The following is an 18,189-nucleotide window of genomic DNA, read 5'->3' as shown; positions in this document are numbered from 1 at the left end:
AAAAAAAAGGGACCTTCCTTCAGTGAGGTCAGATTTTGGACAGGGAGGGCATTAGGTTCACAAAAAAGTCATGTTGGTTTTTAGCTCCCGCCAACAGCGACACATCTAAACGTCTCCACCCAAGAGCCACGCCCCTGGAAGGCCGGGACCAATCTCTGAAGATTTCTGCAGGTCCCACCTCCCACGCGAACCTTGGGCACACCCATGAGGATCCTCCACCACCCTCAGTATATAATGTGGTAGGGTGGAGCGCTGACATGTCCAACCTGTTGAGATGTTCCTGGTAGGTGACCACGTCAACAGAATTGGCCACTCTCGCGCACCTCTGGCTCTCCTGAACATCTGATCCGTAGACATTTTTGAGTCGGGAAACCGGAAAATTGTGATTTATGAATTTTATTCTCTCCACAGGCTGAACTGAAAGGCAACTCACAATTAAGGGTCAAATTGGCAGATTTTGTGTTAATAATAATACGTCAAAAAACTAAAACAACCATCATTGAACATGGGTGGAGACCTTCAACGTCCTCTGTCCTACATATCCACTTGATATCTTGATTGTCCAAGAACAGGACAGGAAGGGTGAACGTTATGGAACCACCCTGTGATATGCAGTGCAGGATAGTGAGGAATACATAGACATGTAGACTGAGGTGATCAAACAACCTTCCAATGACTGAATGAATGGCCCCACATAGGAGGAGAACTCTACAAGACTCAACAGTCTTTCTACACCCTACGAAAAAGGGACCTTCCTTCAAAGAGAGCGGGGTCATATTTTGGACAGGGAGGGCATTAGGTAAAGAGCCCATCAACGTCAAACTTAAACAATCATTGAACGTGGGTGGAGGCCTTCAACGTCCTCTGTCCTACATATCCACTTGAAAAGATACTTTGTCTCCTGGAGGAAGGTAGAGAAATGTTCACGTTTGGTGGAGTTGGATCTCAAAGCATATTTAGGAGCCGTTCTGGTAAAAGTGAAGAAAAACATTTATCGAAGGCTTTTGTGTTTCTGCCATGTAGACATCCAAGGCACTTCTTCGGTTTTTTGGTTAGACGCCCAAATATTTTTATTATCTACAACAGGGAGGGCCAACGCCTTCATCGGGTCACCATCGATCAGAAAGTTGATTGTCCCAGAACAGGACATTGGGTGTGAACGTGGTGGAACCACCCTGTTCTAGTGATATGCAGTGCAGTTTTTAGTGAAAACAGACACGTATTAAGGTGACAAAACAACCTTCTAAGAAACGAATGGCCCCACCTAGGGGGAGAACTCTACAAGACTCAACAGTCTTCCTACACCCTACGAAAAAAGGGACCTTCCTTCGAGGACAGTGAGGTCACATTCTGGACAGGGAGGTCATCCGTTTCACAAGAGGTGTGAAAGAGCCCATCTACGTCACAATAGAATAACCATCATTGAACAAGGGTGGAGGCCTTCAACATTTTTTTGTCTTGCATATCCACCTGAAAAGATACTTTGGAGCCGGTCGAACCTCTTTTGGTAGCAATGACTTCAGGAGAGGGCTCTCAGTAGCTCTGGAATTTTTCGACCATTCCTCTTCACAAAGCTGCTTCAGCTTCAACCCATTTGGAGGATGTCTGGTTTGAACAGGCGCTCTTGAGGTCATTCCACGGCATCTCTATGGGGTTCAGGTCTGGACTCTCACTGGGCCACTCAGATCACGTTTTCTGGCAAATGACATCAGAAAAAACGAGTAAATTCCAAAGCGCACACATACTTCTTCTTGCCACTGTTATTAATTCCGATTTTAACAAGGATGGGATGGATGTAACTAGAACAGGGGGAGGGGGTCCTACATTACACAGGTAGCACCAACACCCTAATCCAATCACCATGGAATGTGTTGATGTTATTATCAAGAACAGGACGGTAGGTGTGAAAGTTGTGGAGCCCCCCCACTGTTCTAGTTACATCAGCCCATCCTTGGTGTCAAGGTGTCTGTCTAAATGTTATTCAGTCTAGTCACAGGTCTGAAGCTGTGAATTTTTGGCAAATCACCGGGGTAGAGATGGTAAAAATGGGATTATATGTAGACGACAGATGGTGTTGAAGGCCCCCCACCCTTGTTCAATGGCGGCTCTTTTGTTTTGACGTAGATGGCCTCTTTCGCACTGGTTTGTGAACCAGTTGACCTCACTGTCCTTGGAGGAGTGTCTCTTTTCCTTCACGTGTAGGAAGACTGCCGAGTCCTGACCTGTAGAATTCAGTCCTCTTGTGTTAAGTCCCTTACCTTGTGTTGGGTCTTTGGGATGTCTATCTTTTCAGTGGATTGCCGGGTTGGAAGAACTCGGGGATGAGATGTTTGTTTCAAGATTTTTCTGGGTTTTTCTGACACTCCAGCTAAATATTCCAAATATTAGGGGGAAGGGTGGAACTTCCCCTTTTGGGTGAAGTTTCTCTTCAAACTCAAAATGCACAATTTGAATTTTTTACATTTTTCTTTTTCCTTTTTTTTCTTTTTTCTGTGATGAAAATTAACAATAAAACACAAAAAAAAAGGAAAAAAGCTCATTGCATCCTTCGAAAAATGCCCTAATTTCATCTTTCATGATTGTCAATTTTGCCAAAATGTCCAACGTTTTGCCAAAATTTTATTAACACAAAATCTGCCAATTTGACCCTTAATTGTGAGTCGCCTTTCAGTTCAGCCTGTGGAGAGAATACAAATCATAAATCACAATTTTCCGGTTTCCCGACTGTTCAGGAGAACCAGAGGTGCGTGAGAGTGGCCAATTCTGGTGACGTGGTCATCTACCAGGAACATCTCAACAGGTTGGACATGTCAGCGATCCACCTTACCACATTATATACTGAGGGTGGTGGAGGATCCTCATGGGTGTGCCCAAGGTTCGTGTGGGAGGTGGGACCTGCAGAAGTCCTCAGAGATTGGTCCCGCCATTCCAGGGGTGTGGCTCTTGGGTGGAGAGGTTTAGATGTGTCGCTGTTGGCGGGAGCTAAAAACCAACATGAGCTGCCTACAAAACCTGGATTACGGAGCTTGCCCTGGATTTCCAAATCTGAAGGACTTCTCTATGAAGGTTCTTCTCTGTTGCACTTTTGCCATCTGATCATTTTTTGACTCCTGAAAGTTCACTAAAAAGTTTCTGAAAATGCAACAAAGTCGATTTTGTCTTAATAGTATCAAATGATCGCAGACGTAGTCACTGGAATTTCTCCGATGTGACAGACACGGGAACAGCAGCATTGCGCCACCGAGAATCATTCAATAGCGTCATACAGGCCGCGCCGACTGCTTGCTACGGTGAAAACAAAGGCAGGCGTCCCACATCAGTGTCATTCCTTTGGTTTGCCTTATTTACCTAGGACTCCTTTTTTCCTCGCGGCACCGCGTCACAAAAGCGTGGGTGCGAAGCTTTGGCAGAGTTTCCATAGCGTAGCTGCGCCAAACATGAGTGATTCAGTGTTGCTCAGCGTCGGGGCGGTCAGCGCGCGGCAGCAGATGGACGGCGCCCAATCTAAACTCTTCCCTGGCTAAGACTTTCCTGCTGTAGTGAATGCGGAATTTGTTGGAGGCATGGGAGGGCTGCGTTTTGTTTGCACGCTTCTCCGGTGACCGTGTGTGTGTGTGTGTGTGTGTGTGGGGGGGGGGGGGATAGAAAAGTGCTGGGGGTCCGCGAAAGAAACTGCGTTTTACGGCAATTCTATCCTCCCGGCACCGCGCCCCAACTGAATGTATGATCACATGGACGAGGAAATCCGATCTCATCCGATACAAACAAGAAACTCAATTAAAATTGATATTAGAGGACATAATATTATAATTGTAACAATGTATCCAATGAAATAAAAATGATGGACTATTGATTACTGAAGTAATAGATAAAGCATAATATCTACACACATTTATATATATACAGAGAGAGAAGAGAGATCAAACTTTTCTAGCACAACACCCCCCCCCCCCCCAAATTTCCGCTCCTAGCAAAAATCCCCCCCAAACCATATCCTTTCCTAGCACAAATCCCCCCACCATATCCTTTTCTAGCACAACCCCCCCCCCCCAATTCCCCCCACCATATGCTTTCCTAGCACAACCCCCCCTCAAATCCCCCCCACCATATCCTTTTCTAGCACAACCCCCCCATATCCTTTCCTAGCACAACCCCCCCCCCAAATCCCCCCCACCATATCCTTTTCTAGCACAACCCCCCCATATCCTTTCCTAGCACAACCCCCCCCCCCCAAATCCCCCCCACCATATCCTTTTCTAGCACAACCCTCCACCCCAATTTCCCCTCCTAGCACAAATCCCCCCCCTCCACCATATCCTTTTCTAGCGCAAAAAAATCCCCTCCTTACACAACCCCCCCCCCCATTTATCCTCCTAGCGCAAATCCCCCCCAAATCATATCCTTTTCTAGCACAACCCCCTCCCCCCACACCATATCCTTTTTTAGCACAAATTTCCCCTCCCAAGACAAACCCCCACAAATCACCACTCCTAGAGCACCTCCCCAAATGTCCCCTGCTAGAACGATTTCTATCCCCTGCTGCTCCCCAATCCCTCCTTCCAATACAAATCCCCTCCTCCCCACCTCCCATGATACCACCGCGGCCCAGGGCAGCTGCCTCTCCTGCCCCCACCCCCTTGTCTCGGCCCTGAGTGGACCTGTCATCAGATATATTTTTAATGTAAAGTGCAGCATGTCGAGTCACGTGTCAGTGTCCCCCTGCCGGGTGTTTATTCCCTCTCACAGAGATCACAGGACTCCCCCTGACCATGCCTTCATCGGCTTTTCTCTCCAGGAGGGCGGCACCATTCTTATTCAGGGATGAGCATCGATTTTCAGGGTGTTTTTTATTTTTATTTGCCTTAATTTCCCCCGGGTTATTCTGTCCTAGGGTGACAAGGCTCACTTACCGTACTGTGCTGGAGGAGCAGTGCTCAGTGACAATGACACGGGATTTATGGCAGGATCAATGGGTAGTTTTCGGTACTTGCAGAAAATGTACTTAAAGAGGAAGAAAAAATAAATAAATAAATATTGATAAAATAGATATTAGAGGACATAATTATTATTATACAGGATTTATTTGGCGCCAACAGTTTGCACAGCACTTTACAACATCGGGGAAGACAGTACACTTACAATACAATACAGGAGGGATCAGAGGGCCTGGCTCGTTAGAGCTTACAATCTGGGGGGGGGGTCAAGTGGAACAAAGGGGGGTAGCTGTGGGGGATGATCAGATGGACAAAATGAAAATGCAGTTGTTAGGTGGGGGAGGGTAGGCCTCTCTGAAGAGGAGGGTTTTCAAGGACCGTCTAAAATCTAATAGAGTAGGAAATCGGACATAATATAATTGTAACAATGTATCCAATGAAATAAAAATGATGGACGATGGATTACTAAATAAATAAATGAATCTCAGCAGCTACATATACCGTATACAAAGTAAAAGATTGAGGGCGCCTGCTAAGTGTAGCAACACGGTATGTTTATTAAAACAGTTGGCCACTTCCACGTGTATGTTAAAGATTCTGCCCGGGTTCACACTATAAGACGCTGCGGATCGCACAGGAGCGCCGCGCGTCCCTGTTCCCCGTTTCAGGGACGAATCTATGCCTGAATTTGGCCCTGAAACGGAGCCAAAGACGTACAGCTTTTTTTCTGGAGTGCGCCCTGCAGCCGCCCCGGAGATATGTGAACCGGCTCCATAGGGAGCCAGTCACATTCTCCTACTATGCGAATTTGATGTGGGGAAACGCACATCTAATTGGCAGAGGTGTGAATGGGGGCGCAATCTTCATAAGAAGACCGAGGACACCGGTACGCTGCGTCCGTCTCCCTGCTGATGGGATTGGTGCGGCAGACCTGGTGCCGGCGCCTGACTGGTCTCTCTTATCTCGGGAACCACGCTGGAATGCAGACGTCCGTCGAGCGGAAGTGACGTCGCTGTGGGAGGATGCCGGGGCATGGCTACGCGTTTCAGAGCATGGGCACTCCTTTGTCGAGCGCGGGACCCATTGGATTGCGCCGTTCATTCCTATTATGTTACAAACAATGTAGCTGCCGGATTTGAAAAATCGGATACCTGCCAGTGCTGGGAGTCCAGCCGGTCCACTCTGGATTCCCAGCACCGCCATCTTGGATATGGGAGCCAGCTGTGACTTCCCGAGGGGCCGCGGCCGGCTCCCCACTTCAAAAAGCACGGCGCTCTGTGATTGGTCCGGAAGCCTCCGAGGGGGGGGGGGGGAGGGTTGTTATTTGTCCCAAGAAGCTGTGAGAGGTGAGGGGGGGCCCCCGGGGGGGGCAGGGCAAGTGACATCATCCTCACATAGGCAAGAATGCACATTGCGAGAAGCTCACAGTGTGCAGTAAAATCAGAGGAAGCCGTTTTCAGTCCAGGAGAGGAGCCGGTACACCCGTGCAAGACCGGGAGGGAGGATTTAGGGGCGGAGCTGTCGGAATCGGCACGCCTTCTAATAAGGGGAGCGGTTTGGACCCCATCTGTAGAACACTCTGTGTCTGTATCTGCCGAGTCGCTCTCGTTCTCCGCCGCTTCTCTCTCTCCTCTCGCCTGGAATTTAAATAATTCTTTGTAAATGCCCCGGGTTAATTTAAATCTCGGAAAACACATTAAGGAGTGAACTGCCATGTGCTGTAATTCAGATTTTAATTTGCCGAGCAGAGCGCGTGTTGATGTAAATAGGAGGAATTAATGAGCGTTTGTTAGGGGGGCTTCCTCGAGTGCGCTGATAATTAGCTCCCTTTGTTATTACGGCGGCAGATAGCGGCATTGTCTGGGAGGTGTAAAACATCCGCCTTGTCTTAAGTGCTAATGTGGCCCATTTATCTTCCTCTAATCATTGTTTATGTCAAATTTCCCCCCCTTTCACAGGACGAGGCCGCCCAACCGCTCAACTTATCGGCGCGACCGAAGACGGCCGAGCCCGTGAAGTCGCCCACGTCTCCCACGCAGAACTTCTTCCAGCCCAGTAAGACCAGCCCAGTGAGCCTGTCCAGCAGGAGCGGGATTCCCAGCCCAATCAGTGGAGTTCTGGGCCGGGGCTCCTCCTTAGGTGAGTGGGACAGGCGCTCTTTAACGCCGTCCAGACCCCCCTCCCCCCTCAGGGCGGAGGAAGGGAGCTGCGCAGCAGTTTACAGCCTTCAGCTCCTTTACTTTCAAAGGGGAGGTGAAGGATGTGAGAGACCTTAGACTCAATTCACAAAGCTTTACCATAGAGGTTATTTTAGTCATGTGACTGTCATTCTCAAATCTTATTGGACTCGGCTGAAAATAACTGTCACTTTTTGGAAATAAGGATCCTTATTTTGGTGCGTTAGCTTTATGAAATGAGCCAAATATCTGTATCTATATACTTGGTTCTAACAGCCAGTGGCTTCGCTAGGGGGTGGCTTTTGGGGCTATAGCCCAGAATCTGGGGTCCATAGCCCAGAGTCTCTGCAGGGGTCCCCAAGGGAAGGGGATGCTCTCTGCAGATCCTGATGTAACTGGGGGGCTCTCTGGGGGAGATATATATATACACATACATGTGTATGCCCGCCCGAGCGTATGACTTTCTTTACTACGCTGCTATGGGCTCTAGCCCCAGATCTTTTGAAGACCCAGCAATGCCCCTGCTAACAGCCCATTTCAGGACAGTCAATTCCTGTTGAGGGGAAACAGGTGTATAAGCGCTTTAACCTTCCCACAAAAAAAAGCTCCGCCCGGTGCTCAGACGCTGAGGCTGCCGACACCAACATAAGGGCTGGTCGGCACTCGGGATGACATCCGAAATGGTATTTCTTTATTAAATACATGCACAAAGCTGTAAAACAAGCTACGCGTTTTGGACGTTAGTCCTTAGCCACAGCTAAGGACTGACGTCCGAAACACGTAGGGGGGTTTTACAGCTTTGTGCATGTATTTAATAAAGGACTACCATTTCGGATTTCAGCCTGAGTGCCGACCAGCCCTTTCCCGATTCGTGAATAGGGCTCAGACTTCCAACGGCCCTCACCTGTCCAATTAAAGTTAGTGAGCTGAGGACTGCAAAACGGCCTCTGTAAGTTTTAGAATATTTGTGGTAGCCAGTCTTTGCCTAAGCAATGCCGATTTCAGATACAGGCTCAGAGACCCCATACAGCCTTTGACCATCCTATGGGTGCCGATGAAGTGAGGGATATACTTTACTGGACACCCCTTATGTGTAACTGGGAGAAATTCAACACTTTTCTCTAGGAGAAGAAAGGAGAAGGGGAGGTTCTGTCATGATCTATAGAAGATTTTATACCCCAGAAGACCAGGAATCTATAGAAGGCTAGATATACATGAATGATGCCTTAGCTATATAAAACATTTATCATTGGATTAATGTCGGCCATAATTGTGGACCACGCGCTTATTGCCCATTTTAGGCTAATTCAGGCTCATTGGAGATCATCTACAGTCATCCTCAAGGGTATTACTAAACAGAGCCAAAGGTTTGCAAGAAGAGGGCTGTAGACAAGGCAGGGAGAGTGTTGTAGAAAAGGTAGATAAAGGGCAGTTAGCAAGGCAGAGAAAGGTTCGTAGGCGAGGCAAGGAGAAGGTCATAGACAAGGCAGAAAGAGGGCCATCGGCAAGACATGGGTCATAGACAAGGCAGAGTGGGGCATTGGCATAGCAGGAAGAGGGGGGTAGATGAGGCAAGGAGAGGGTCATAAACAAGGCAGAGTGAGGGCCGTAGACGAGGCAAGGAGAAAGTCATAGAAGAGGCAGAGAGAGGACCATTGGCAAGACATAGAGAGGGCCGTAGACAAGGCAAAGAGAGGGCCGTAGACGAGGCAAAGAGAGGGCCGTAGACGAGGCAAAGAGAGGGCCGTAGACAAGGCCGTAGACGAGGCAAAGAGAGGGCCATAGACGAGGCAAAGAGAGGGCCGTAGACGAGGCAAAGAGAGGGCCGTAGACGAGGCAAAGAGAGGGCCATAGACGAGGCAAAGAGAGGGCCGTAGACGAGACAGAGAGGGCCGTAGACGAGGCAAAGAGAGGGCCGTAGACGAGGCAAAGAGAGGGCCGTAGACGAGGCAAAGAGAGGGCCGTAGACGAGGCAAAGAGAGGGCCGTAGACGAGGCAAAGAGAGGGCCGTAGACGAGACAGAAAGGGCCGTAGACGAGGCAAAGAGAGGGCCGTAGACGAGGCAAAGAGAGGGCCGTAGACGAGGCAAAGAGAGGGCCGTAGACGAGGCAAAGAGAGGGCCGTAGACGAGACAGAAAGGGCCGTAGACGAGGCAAAGAGAGGGCCGTAGACGAGGCAAAGAGAGGGCCGTAGACGAGGCAAAGAGAGGGCCGTAGACGAGGCAAAGAGAGGGCCGTAGACGAGGCAAAGAGAGGGCCGTAGACGAGACAGAAAGGGCCGTAGACGAGGCAAAGAGAGGGCCGTAGATGAGGCAAAGAGAGGGCCGTAGACAAGGCAGAGAAAGGTTGTAGACCAGGCAGGGAGATGGTCATAGACAAGGCAAGGAGAAGGCCGTAGAGAAAGGGCCGTAGGCAAGGGAAGGAGAGGGTTAGAGAGGAGGCATAGAGTGGGTCATAGACAAGGCAGACAAAGGGTCGTTGGTGAGGTAAGGAGAGGGCCATAGATGAGAGAGATGTAATCGAGGCAAGGAGAGGGCTGTAGATGAGGCAGGGAGAGAGCCGTAAGCAAGGCAGAGAGAGGGCTGTAGATGAGGCAAGAAGAGGGCCAGAGATGAGGCAGGGAAAAGAGCCATAGAGAAGGCAGGGAGAGGGCCATAGGCAAGGCACGGAGAGGGCCGTAGACAAGGCAGGGAAGGGGTTGTAGACAAGGCAGGGAAGGGGTTGTAGACAAGGCAGGGAAGGGGTTGTAGACAAGCACGGCTATCCTTTCATACAATAAAGGGCAGATTGTTGGTCGGCCTCTGATAAACACAACTCATTCTATTTTTATCCTTTCCGCATCCAAAAATGATTCCTCGGTATGAGCTGAATCACTTTCCCGGCCTGAGCAGCAAAACAGAGCGCCCTTCATAGGGGTGAGGAATCTGACACACTGGAGTCTGAGAGACACAAGGGGTGGGGAATGCAGCCTATAGAGGGGCTCTATACAGAGAGCTCTCTGATGAAATTGTCAAAATTCCTTTTAATTTACATTTTCAGAGGGGACTCACCATGTAAGATCTAATGGTTACATTGTTAGTCTGGTTGAAAAAATAAATAAAAAGACATAATTCCATCCAGTCCATATAATATATCTAAATCTAGAATAAAGGAATTTATTTTGTAGCATTCCCTTATACCTTTCCTATTTTTTTGCCACTGGATTGGTTGACGTGGGCGACGCCCATCTTCCTGTCCTATATAGTGTAACATTGCTTTTGCGCTTGCTGATGCCGTTTGTTGTCCCGGCAGATATCCTGTCCAGTCTGAACTCTCCGTCGCTGTTCGGGGACCAGGATACGGTCATGAAGGCCATACAAGAGGCGAGGAAGATGAGGGAGCAGATACAGCGGGAGCAGCACCAACCCCACGGCATGGATGGGAAGATCCCGCTGAACAATCTGGGTCTGAACAACTGCCGGAGTGACAAGGTAATCTTGCTGTGTGCCTAAAATCAGTTTCCTGTATCAGATCAGGCAGCAATTGCAATTGGTTGCCAGAGCTTACAGTGTATCATTACCGCTCACTGACTGGTTGCTAGAGGTTACAGTGTATCATTACTGCTCACTGACTGGTTGCTAGAGGTTACAGTGTATCATTACCGCTCACTGACTGGTTTCTAGAGGTTTACAGCACACATTACGGCTCACTGATTAGTTGCTAGATGTTATAGCACATGATTTCTGCTTGTTAATTGGTTGCTAGAGATTACTGTACAGTAATACTGCTGAATGATTGGTTGCTAGAGGTTACAGTACATCATCTCCTCGCTGCAGGGGAGCATGATATACTTATGAATGCGGCCTTTGTTTACATATTTATGCTGCCAGATGCAGCGATTTACACATGAATGCTGGTCATTTACATGTAAATACAGGTCTGCAGGTGAGTCATTTGTACAAAAGAATAGGGCAGAGTCGGGCAACATTAGTAGCAGCACTTCACACTGAGATATCGGGACACAGCACAGGACTAAAACTTCAAGGGACAAAGGAATTTAAACTGGGATAGTTGGCAGGTATGAGGCAGCTGCTTTGGGCCCCACAACAATGACAGGGCCCAGGGCAGCTGCCCCCTTTGCCCTGCCTTAAAGACGGCCCTGGGAACGTCACATTATTATATCTGGCAACAACCGTGCTTGGCCTTGTTCTTGACCCGACCTGAATCCCTTCGACGTCTCGTTAGGCTCTGCTTTTGTCGGAATCTCAGTTTACAGCCATTGTGTGATCTGAACGCCTGGCCTGCCCCCCCCCCCTCTTAACCTCACCTGGTGCTCCTACTGATTGAACAAAGAGTGGAACCTTGAACGAGGAGTGTGGGGGGGGGGGAGGTACCAGCGCGGTACAGAATCATTCCCATTCTTGTGCCAAGCAGGGAGGATGTTCTTCTACGGGTGAATCAGAAGTGGTGATGTGCGATGAGAACGCTGATCCCAATATTCCGTCTTCCTTCCAGACCCACGGGCACCTCTGACGGAATGGATGAAGGCCGCCCGTGGTATATGACTCACCATTGAGTAGAATTTTGTCGGCATGGAGCGTGACCTCCTCAGATCTTGTGGTCTGTCTGGCTCCTCTAACAACATACCTAACCCTAAGGGGTGGTGGAGCCGCATGATGCACCATCCACAGGCAGCCTGTAGATTAGATTAGAAATTGCAGGTAGGGCACAAAAATGCTATAGGCTGGTGGACGGAGAACAACGGTGGCGGGCGCTCACAGCCACAAGCCCACGGTAGATGCGGGGCACATGCCGGGGGGGGGGGGCGGGGGGTAGCAGTAATTGCCCACATTTAAAGTGGAAGTAAACCCAACCATAAAACAATTTCATTCATGGCACGTGCCGGAAATGTAACACTCCCATTGGTTGTGCTCTCAACCAAACTGTCAAACCATCCAATGGCTGGTGTCAGGGCCTGGACAAGGGGTGGGTAGGAGGGACGGCTGCCCTGGGCACTGTGGTATCATGTGAGGTGGGGGGGCACCACAAGGAAATAGGGGGGAGTGGATTTATGTTGGAAAGGGGGATTTGGGGGGCAGCAGGGAATATTGTTCTAGGAGGGGAAATTTGGGGGGTATGCTAAAATGTTTTTGGGAGGGTGGGATTTTTGATGACGCTTAATGCTCATACACCTTGGGGGCGGGGGGTGCAGTTTGGCATGTTTGCCCTGGGCTCTGGATGACCTTGTCCCGGCACTGGCTGGTGTCATAACGGATCATGTGCAGTGCCATGACAGTTGTAGATTAAAAAGAGACAAAGATGGCGGCTTCCTTGGCTGAAAACGAAAGGGGAGGGGGGGAGGTTACTTCCACTATAACTGGACTTGTTCTATTATGATGAAGATGTTTTGGAGCGTTTCCAAGCCCTCCTAATGACTCCATGATGTCCATAGCGGAGTATTGTACAGCGCCATCTGTCAATCAGTGTTAGGTTATTGCGATGTCATTCATTGGTCATTGGTGGATTATGGCGATTGGAGATGCAAACTTTCCAGACACGCCCATTTCTTTACATTGATACAAAGAACAACAAAGAGATACAACGTGTGTCAAGAAAAGTCATTTCCACCCTTAGAGCCCGTTCACACTGAGGCGGCACGACTTGCAGCGCGACTGCCTCAGGCGACCGGGATCCGACTTTAGCGGCAGCTTGTGAAATGACTTCTGTATAGAAGTCCAATGCAAGTCGCCCCAAAAGTCGTACAGGAACCTTTTTCTAAGTCGGAGCGACTTGAGTCGCTCCGATTAGAACGGTTCCATTGCATAGAGCGGGACTTGTCAGGTGGCTAAGTCGCCTGACGGGTCGCCCCTGTGTGAACCGACCCTCAGTGACCTGACAATTTTCCTCTTTTTTTTTTGGCAGTATAGGTAAAAGGGACCCCCAGAGGCCATTTACAGCTCTTAAACACCACTGAAAAAAAAAAAAAAAAACTTAATCTGCAACTACCCCCATTTTATTCTCCAGGGTCTCTGCTTTCAGAAAACATATACACATACTTTGAGTTTTTTTTTTTTTTTTTTTTACAGTAATTTCTAGCAAAAAAAAGTATGCAGATTTTAGTAAAAAAAAAAAAAAATCTAAAGTTGCCTCGGTAGGCAAGCGGTTAATTTGCCCGCTGACTTCAATGTATTCTTTTTCAAAAACGTTAAAATTTCCCCAAAGCTTTTTTATTTTTTACTGAAATTTCGAGGAAATGTGAATTCTCAGTTTTATGAACGAAGACTTCCAGAGGTGAACATTTGTATTGGTTATGTTGCGATTTTTTTAATTTTTTATTTTTGCGAATGTGCGGTCAAATTCACCGTCCATCTGAGAATCCGCGTGACGCAGTAGGACTTTCTGGAGTTTGGGGGTGGCGGTATTAAATGGACGCGTCTAATAATGAGCGGGGGGAGGTTGGCAGGGGGGGTGGCGAAGCTTTACATCTGGTATCTGCCAGTGGCCCCCCCCCGTACAGGAAGATAAGTGTGTGCGCCGTGCGAATCGTCAGAGGAGGGCCCCGGCGTTCTTCAGAAACAAGGCGAGATAATGTGAGAAAGTAGATTAAGGAGATGATTATCTGTTACCATCTGTAATTCTAGAGGAGCCGGGTGCTCGGTTTATTTTTGATTTATAGGGAAGCAGATTGCCGCCGTGTGCTTTCAGCATTGTGGTTTGGGCTCGCATGATCGCTCTGTAGTTGGAGGACAGGCCCCGCCCACCGCGACACAAATAACTCGATGCCATTTCTAGATACCATTAAAAATAATAATTCGAGAAAGAACAAAAAAAAAAAAGAAAGAAAAACCCCCAAGATTATTCCTCTTTAATGAACTGAAATCCGTGTTCGCACTGCGGTGAGTTGGGTTCATGGCATGCCCGTTATTGGTGGTGGTCTTCTGATATGTGGGTGGGGGATGGGCGAAGGATCTAGATCTGTGGTTCTCGACCATGGTCTCAGTCCTCCCGGGCCGCCAGTCAGGTGGTTGCCCTCCTAACCTCCCAACCCAGTCTGATTAGTGACCGATTATCAGACTCTGGTGTTCGTACACAATCCCAGGCCCCACCTCTAGCGCCCCCTGTAGGTTGGTTAAGAATAAGCTGTGCCGCTGAGCCCCTTCTGACGCCTCCCTCCGATTTTTTGCTGTATTTCAGATGCTGTTTGATGCCGTCACAGGAAGGATGTGCGTTAGAAGTTTACACGCAGTGAGTCCCTCCTATCTCTTGTAAAAAGTTTTTTTTTGTGTGTTGGCATAGCTTCCGCCTGAGCTGCCACTTCTGGCCCCCAACCCCCACCCCCACCCCCCATTCTCATCCCCTGATGTGATTCTCTGTGTGTACCCCAGTTGCTTTGCCTTGTGCCGCCTCAGCCGGGACCAAAAGACGCCGTTATCTGGCTGCCGGCTTGCATGTTTTATGGATGTAGAAGTCACATGACTGCAAGGGGGGGCGGGGCTGTCCCTGCAGCGGGGCACTAGCATGGCGGCGCCCAGAGGGAACTCGGTGATACATTGTAACAGCAGAAACATTCCTTCTGTGTACTTCGTGAACTGCTGCCGGTATAAGGGCTCCGAGATATAACCCCCTCCCCCACCCCCACCCATATTCCTGCCCCAGATATGGACCGGTGGGTTAGCATTTCGTCATATTTACCTATTTATCTTTAATACGGACCAAGTCTGAAGTTTTCTGCTCAGAATGAGCCCCAATATTAAAGAAGTGTGCCCCAAAATTAAAATAGGACCCCAATATTAATAGAGCCCCAATATTAATAATAGAGCCCCAAAATTGTGAATAGAGCCCCAAAATTTTAAATTGGACCCCAATATTAATAACAGAGCCCCAATATTATGAACAGAGCCCCAAAATTAAAAATAGGACCCCGATATTAATAGAGCCCCAATATTAATAATAGAGCCCCAAAATTGTGAATAGAGCCCCAAAATGTTAAATTGGACCCCAATATTAATAACAGCGCCCCAATATTAATAATAGAGCCCCAATATTATGAACAGAGCCCCAAAATTTAAAATAGGACCCCAATATTAATAACAGAGTCCCAATATTAAGAAAGGAGCCCCGATATTAAGAATTGATCCTTTATATTAAGAAGAGAGTGCCAATATTAAGTAGCTCTGATATTAAGAAATGAGCCCCAATATTCATAAAAAAGACCCAGTATTAAGAAGAAGCCTCAGTATTATGAATAAAGACCCAATATTAGGAAAGGAGCCACAAATATTATGAATGGAGCCTTAACATTAAGAAGGGAGTTCCAATATTAAGGAGCTCCGACATTAGGAACTGAGCCCCAATATTAGGAAAGGAGCCCCAATGTTAAAAGATAAGTATTGATATTTCTAAAGGGGATCGAACATTAAGAAATGAGGCCCAATATTAAAATCAAGCCCTGATCCAAAAGGATCCCCAATATTAATAAAGGAGCCCCGGTATTAATAAAGGAGCCCCAATATTATGAACAGAGCCCCAATAGGAAAAAATGAGTCCTGGTATTAAGAAAGGAGTCCCGATATTAAGAATGAATCTTTAATATTAAGAAGGGAGTACTATTATTAAGGAGCTCTCATGTTGAGAAATTAGCCCAATATTTAAAAAAAAATGAGCCCTGATATTTATAAAGGAGCCCCAATATTCAGAACAAAGACCCAGTATTAAGAAGAAGCCTGAATATTATGAATAGAGACCCGATATTAAGAAAGGAGCCCCAGTATTAAAAATGGAGCCTTGATATTAACAAGGGAGTTCCAATATTAAGGAGCCCCGATATTAAAAAAAAAAAAAATGATCCTTGATATTTATAAGAGATCCATTATTAAGAAAGGAGACCCAATATAAAAAAATCAAGCCCTGATATTCAAAAAGGAGCCCCAGTATTATAAATAAAGCCCCAATATCAAAGAAAGGAGTCCTGATATTAGAAGTTAAGCTTTGATATTAAGAAGGGAGTGCTAATATTAAAGAGCTCTTATATTTAAAAAAAATGAGCCCTGATATTTATAAAAGAGCCCCAATATTAAGAAAGAAGCCCTCATATTTTTTTAAAAAAATGAGCCGTGATATTCATAAAGAAGGCCCATTTTATGATAGAGCCCCAATAAGAAGCCTTGATATTAGGAACGGAGCCCTGATATTTAAAAGAGAGTTCCAATAATAAGGAGCTCTGACATTAGGAAAGGAGCCCCAATATTAAAGGAGTCCCAATATTAAAAAAACGAGCTTTGATATTTATAAAGATGACCCAATATTAAAATCAAGACCTAATATTCCAAAAAGGAGCCCCAATATCAAGAAAGGAGTCCCGATATTAAGAATCAAACCTTGATATTAAGAAGGGAGTGCTGACATCAAAGAGCTCTCATATTAAGAAGTGAGCCTCAATATTAAAAAAAATTAGCCCCGATATTTATAAAAGAGCTCCAATATTAAGAAAGGAGCCCTCATATTTAAAAAGAATGATCCCTGATATTTATAAAGAAGGCCCAATATTAAGAAGGAGCCCCCATATTATGAATAGAGACCCAATATTAAGAAGCCTTGATATTAGGAATGGAGCCCTGATATTTAAAAGAGAGTTCCAATAATAAGGAGCTCCAACATTAGGAAATGAGCCCCAGTATTAAAAAAAAAAAAAAGCCTTGATATTCATAAAGGAGACCCAATATTAAGAAAACAGCTTCAATATTGAAAAAGAAGCCCCAATATTCAAAAATGAGCCCCAATATTAGTAAAGAAGTCTCATTAAATAAATGATCTCCAATGTTAAAGAAGCCCTCCGCCCCCCTGTCTTAAGAAATGAGCCCTGCTATTAGAAAAGGAGCCCCGATTAAAAACAAAAAGGATCTCCTATATTAAGAAAGGAGCCCCTTTATTAAGAAGGGGGTCTGATAACTTTCCCACCCGATGATCTTCGCCTCGCACAACTTGTAACATTTGAAGGGGAATCACTGAAAAGGCGCGCCGCGTTCCCCTTCTCCACCAAAACCTCAGAGAAGCGGTCAGAGGCGGCGGGCAGAGGTGACGGCGGTGACACAACGAACGAAGCCTCTGGGGTGGGGGGGGGGGGGGGGGGCGTCGCTCGTTTTCTGTATTGCGGTGATTTTCCATTCGCTGGAGACGTTTTTCTTGGTTCTTCTCGCTGATGACCACAGCTGATTATAGAAATGAATTGACTTCCTCTCTGATCGTTTTTTACTGTATGTTTGTGAAGGAAAACCACGCTGCACAGGAAGCCGGCACAATAAACCCGCGCAAATGTTCCAAGAATCACCCCGTCGTCCGCGCCGATCTATTCCACAGAACCAGAAGCTCTTATCTCCCTATACAATGTATCAGATAAGGGCTACCTAGAAGGAGATCTATTCATCTAGATACATACAGGATCATGGCAGCTGCTAATGCAATGCAAAGCTTTTGTGGGGCGCACTGAGCGCGTCCGCCAATTTACACCAAAATATACAGAGAGGAATCTGATTGGCCAATGTGTATAGAAAATATATCTGAAGCAGCGCAGCGCGTCCTCCTGTTTTCCTGCTGCGATCAGAGACATTATATAATGTGTGTATATATATATATATATATACTGTACATACACACTCACACTTCTGCTTGTTACTTTGTATCCTTCCTAGAAATATGTAACAATCGCATTTGATTGGCTAGTCGCTCTTTTACCTCAATGACAGGCGCCTATACTGAGCTGTAGCTCCTCCCTCTCTTGCACCCCGCTTTCATTAGATTGGAGGATTGCTTCCATGTTCTCCATCTCACTATCTATTGGCTGTTCTCAGCTTCACGCAGCCCCTCCCCCCCACGTATCTGTTACATTGTGTCGGTTTTAGCACTCGGGTTCACTTCTGTCCCACGAAGAATTGCCCGTGTTCCTGCAACGCACAGAATATGCGCATTTCATTGGAAGGAGCGCGGCGCGGGCAATTTCTGCCTGCACCAAAATCCATGGTAACAAAGTATGGCGCGGCGTGGAAAAGGAGGAGGGGTCATGCCGTTCTTTTGTGTGATTTTCTTATTAAAATAGAAGGACGG

At 47.1% G+C, this 18,189-nt stretch overlaps 1 protein-coding gene across 1 annotated transcript in view; it reads left to right on the top strand.

Moving 5' to 3' along the window:
* Positions 1–18,189, top strand: part of SOX6 (SRY-box transcription factor 6) — a 416,902-nt gene that overhangs the window by 360,471 nt on the left and 38,242 nt on the right. The window contains 3 exon segments of the mRNA XM_077453685.1: positions 6,893–7,073; positions 10,402–10,580; positions 14,284–14,334. Of these exon segments, the coding sequence (XP_077309811.1) occupies positions 6,893–7,073; positions 10,402–10,580; positions 14,284–14,334 (411 nt within the window).

This window comes from Lithobates pipiens, unplaced genomic scaffold (genome assembly GCF_037356315.1).
Source record: "Lithobates pipiens isolate NorthernLeopardFrog02 unplaced genomic scaffold, aLitPip1_a1.2 Scaffold_24, whole genome shotgun sequence".
Taxonomy (NCBI): Eukaryota; Metazoa; Chordata; class Amphibia; order Anura; family Ranidae; genus Lithobates; species Lithobates pipiens.
This window is presented reverse-complemented; position numbering and strand designations above follow the sequence as displayed.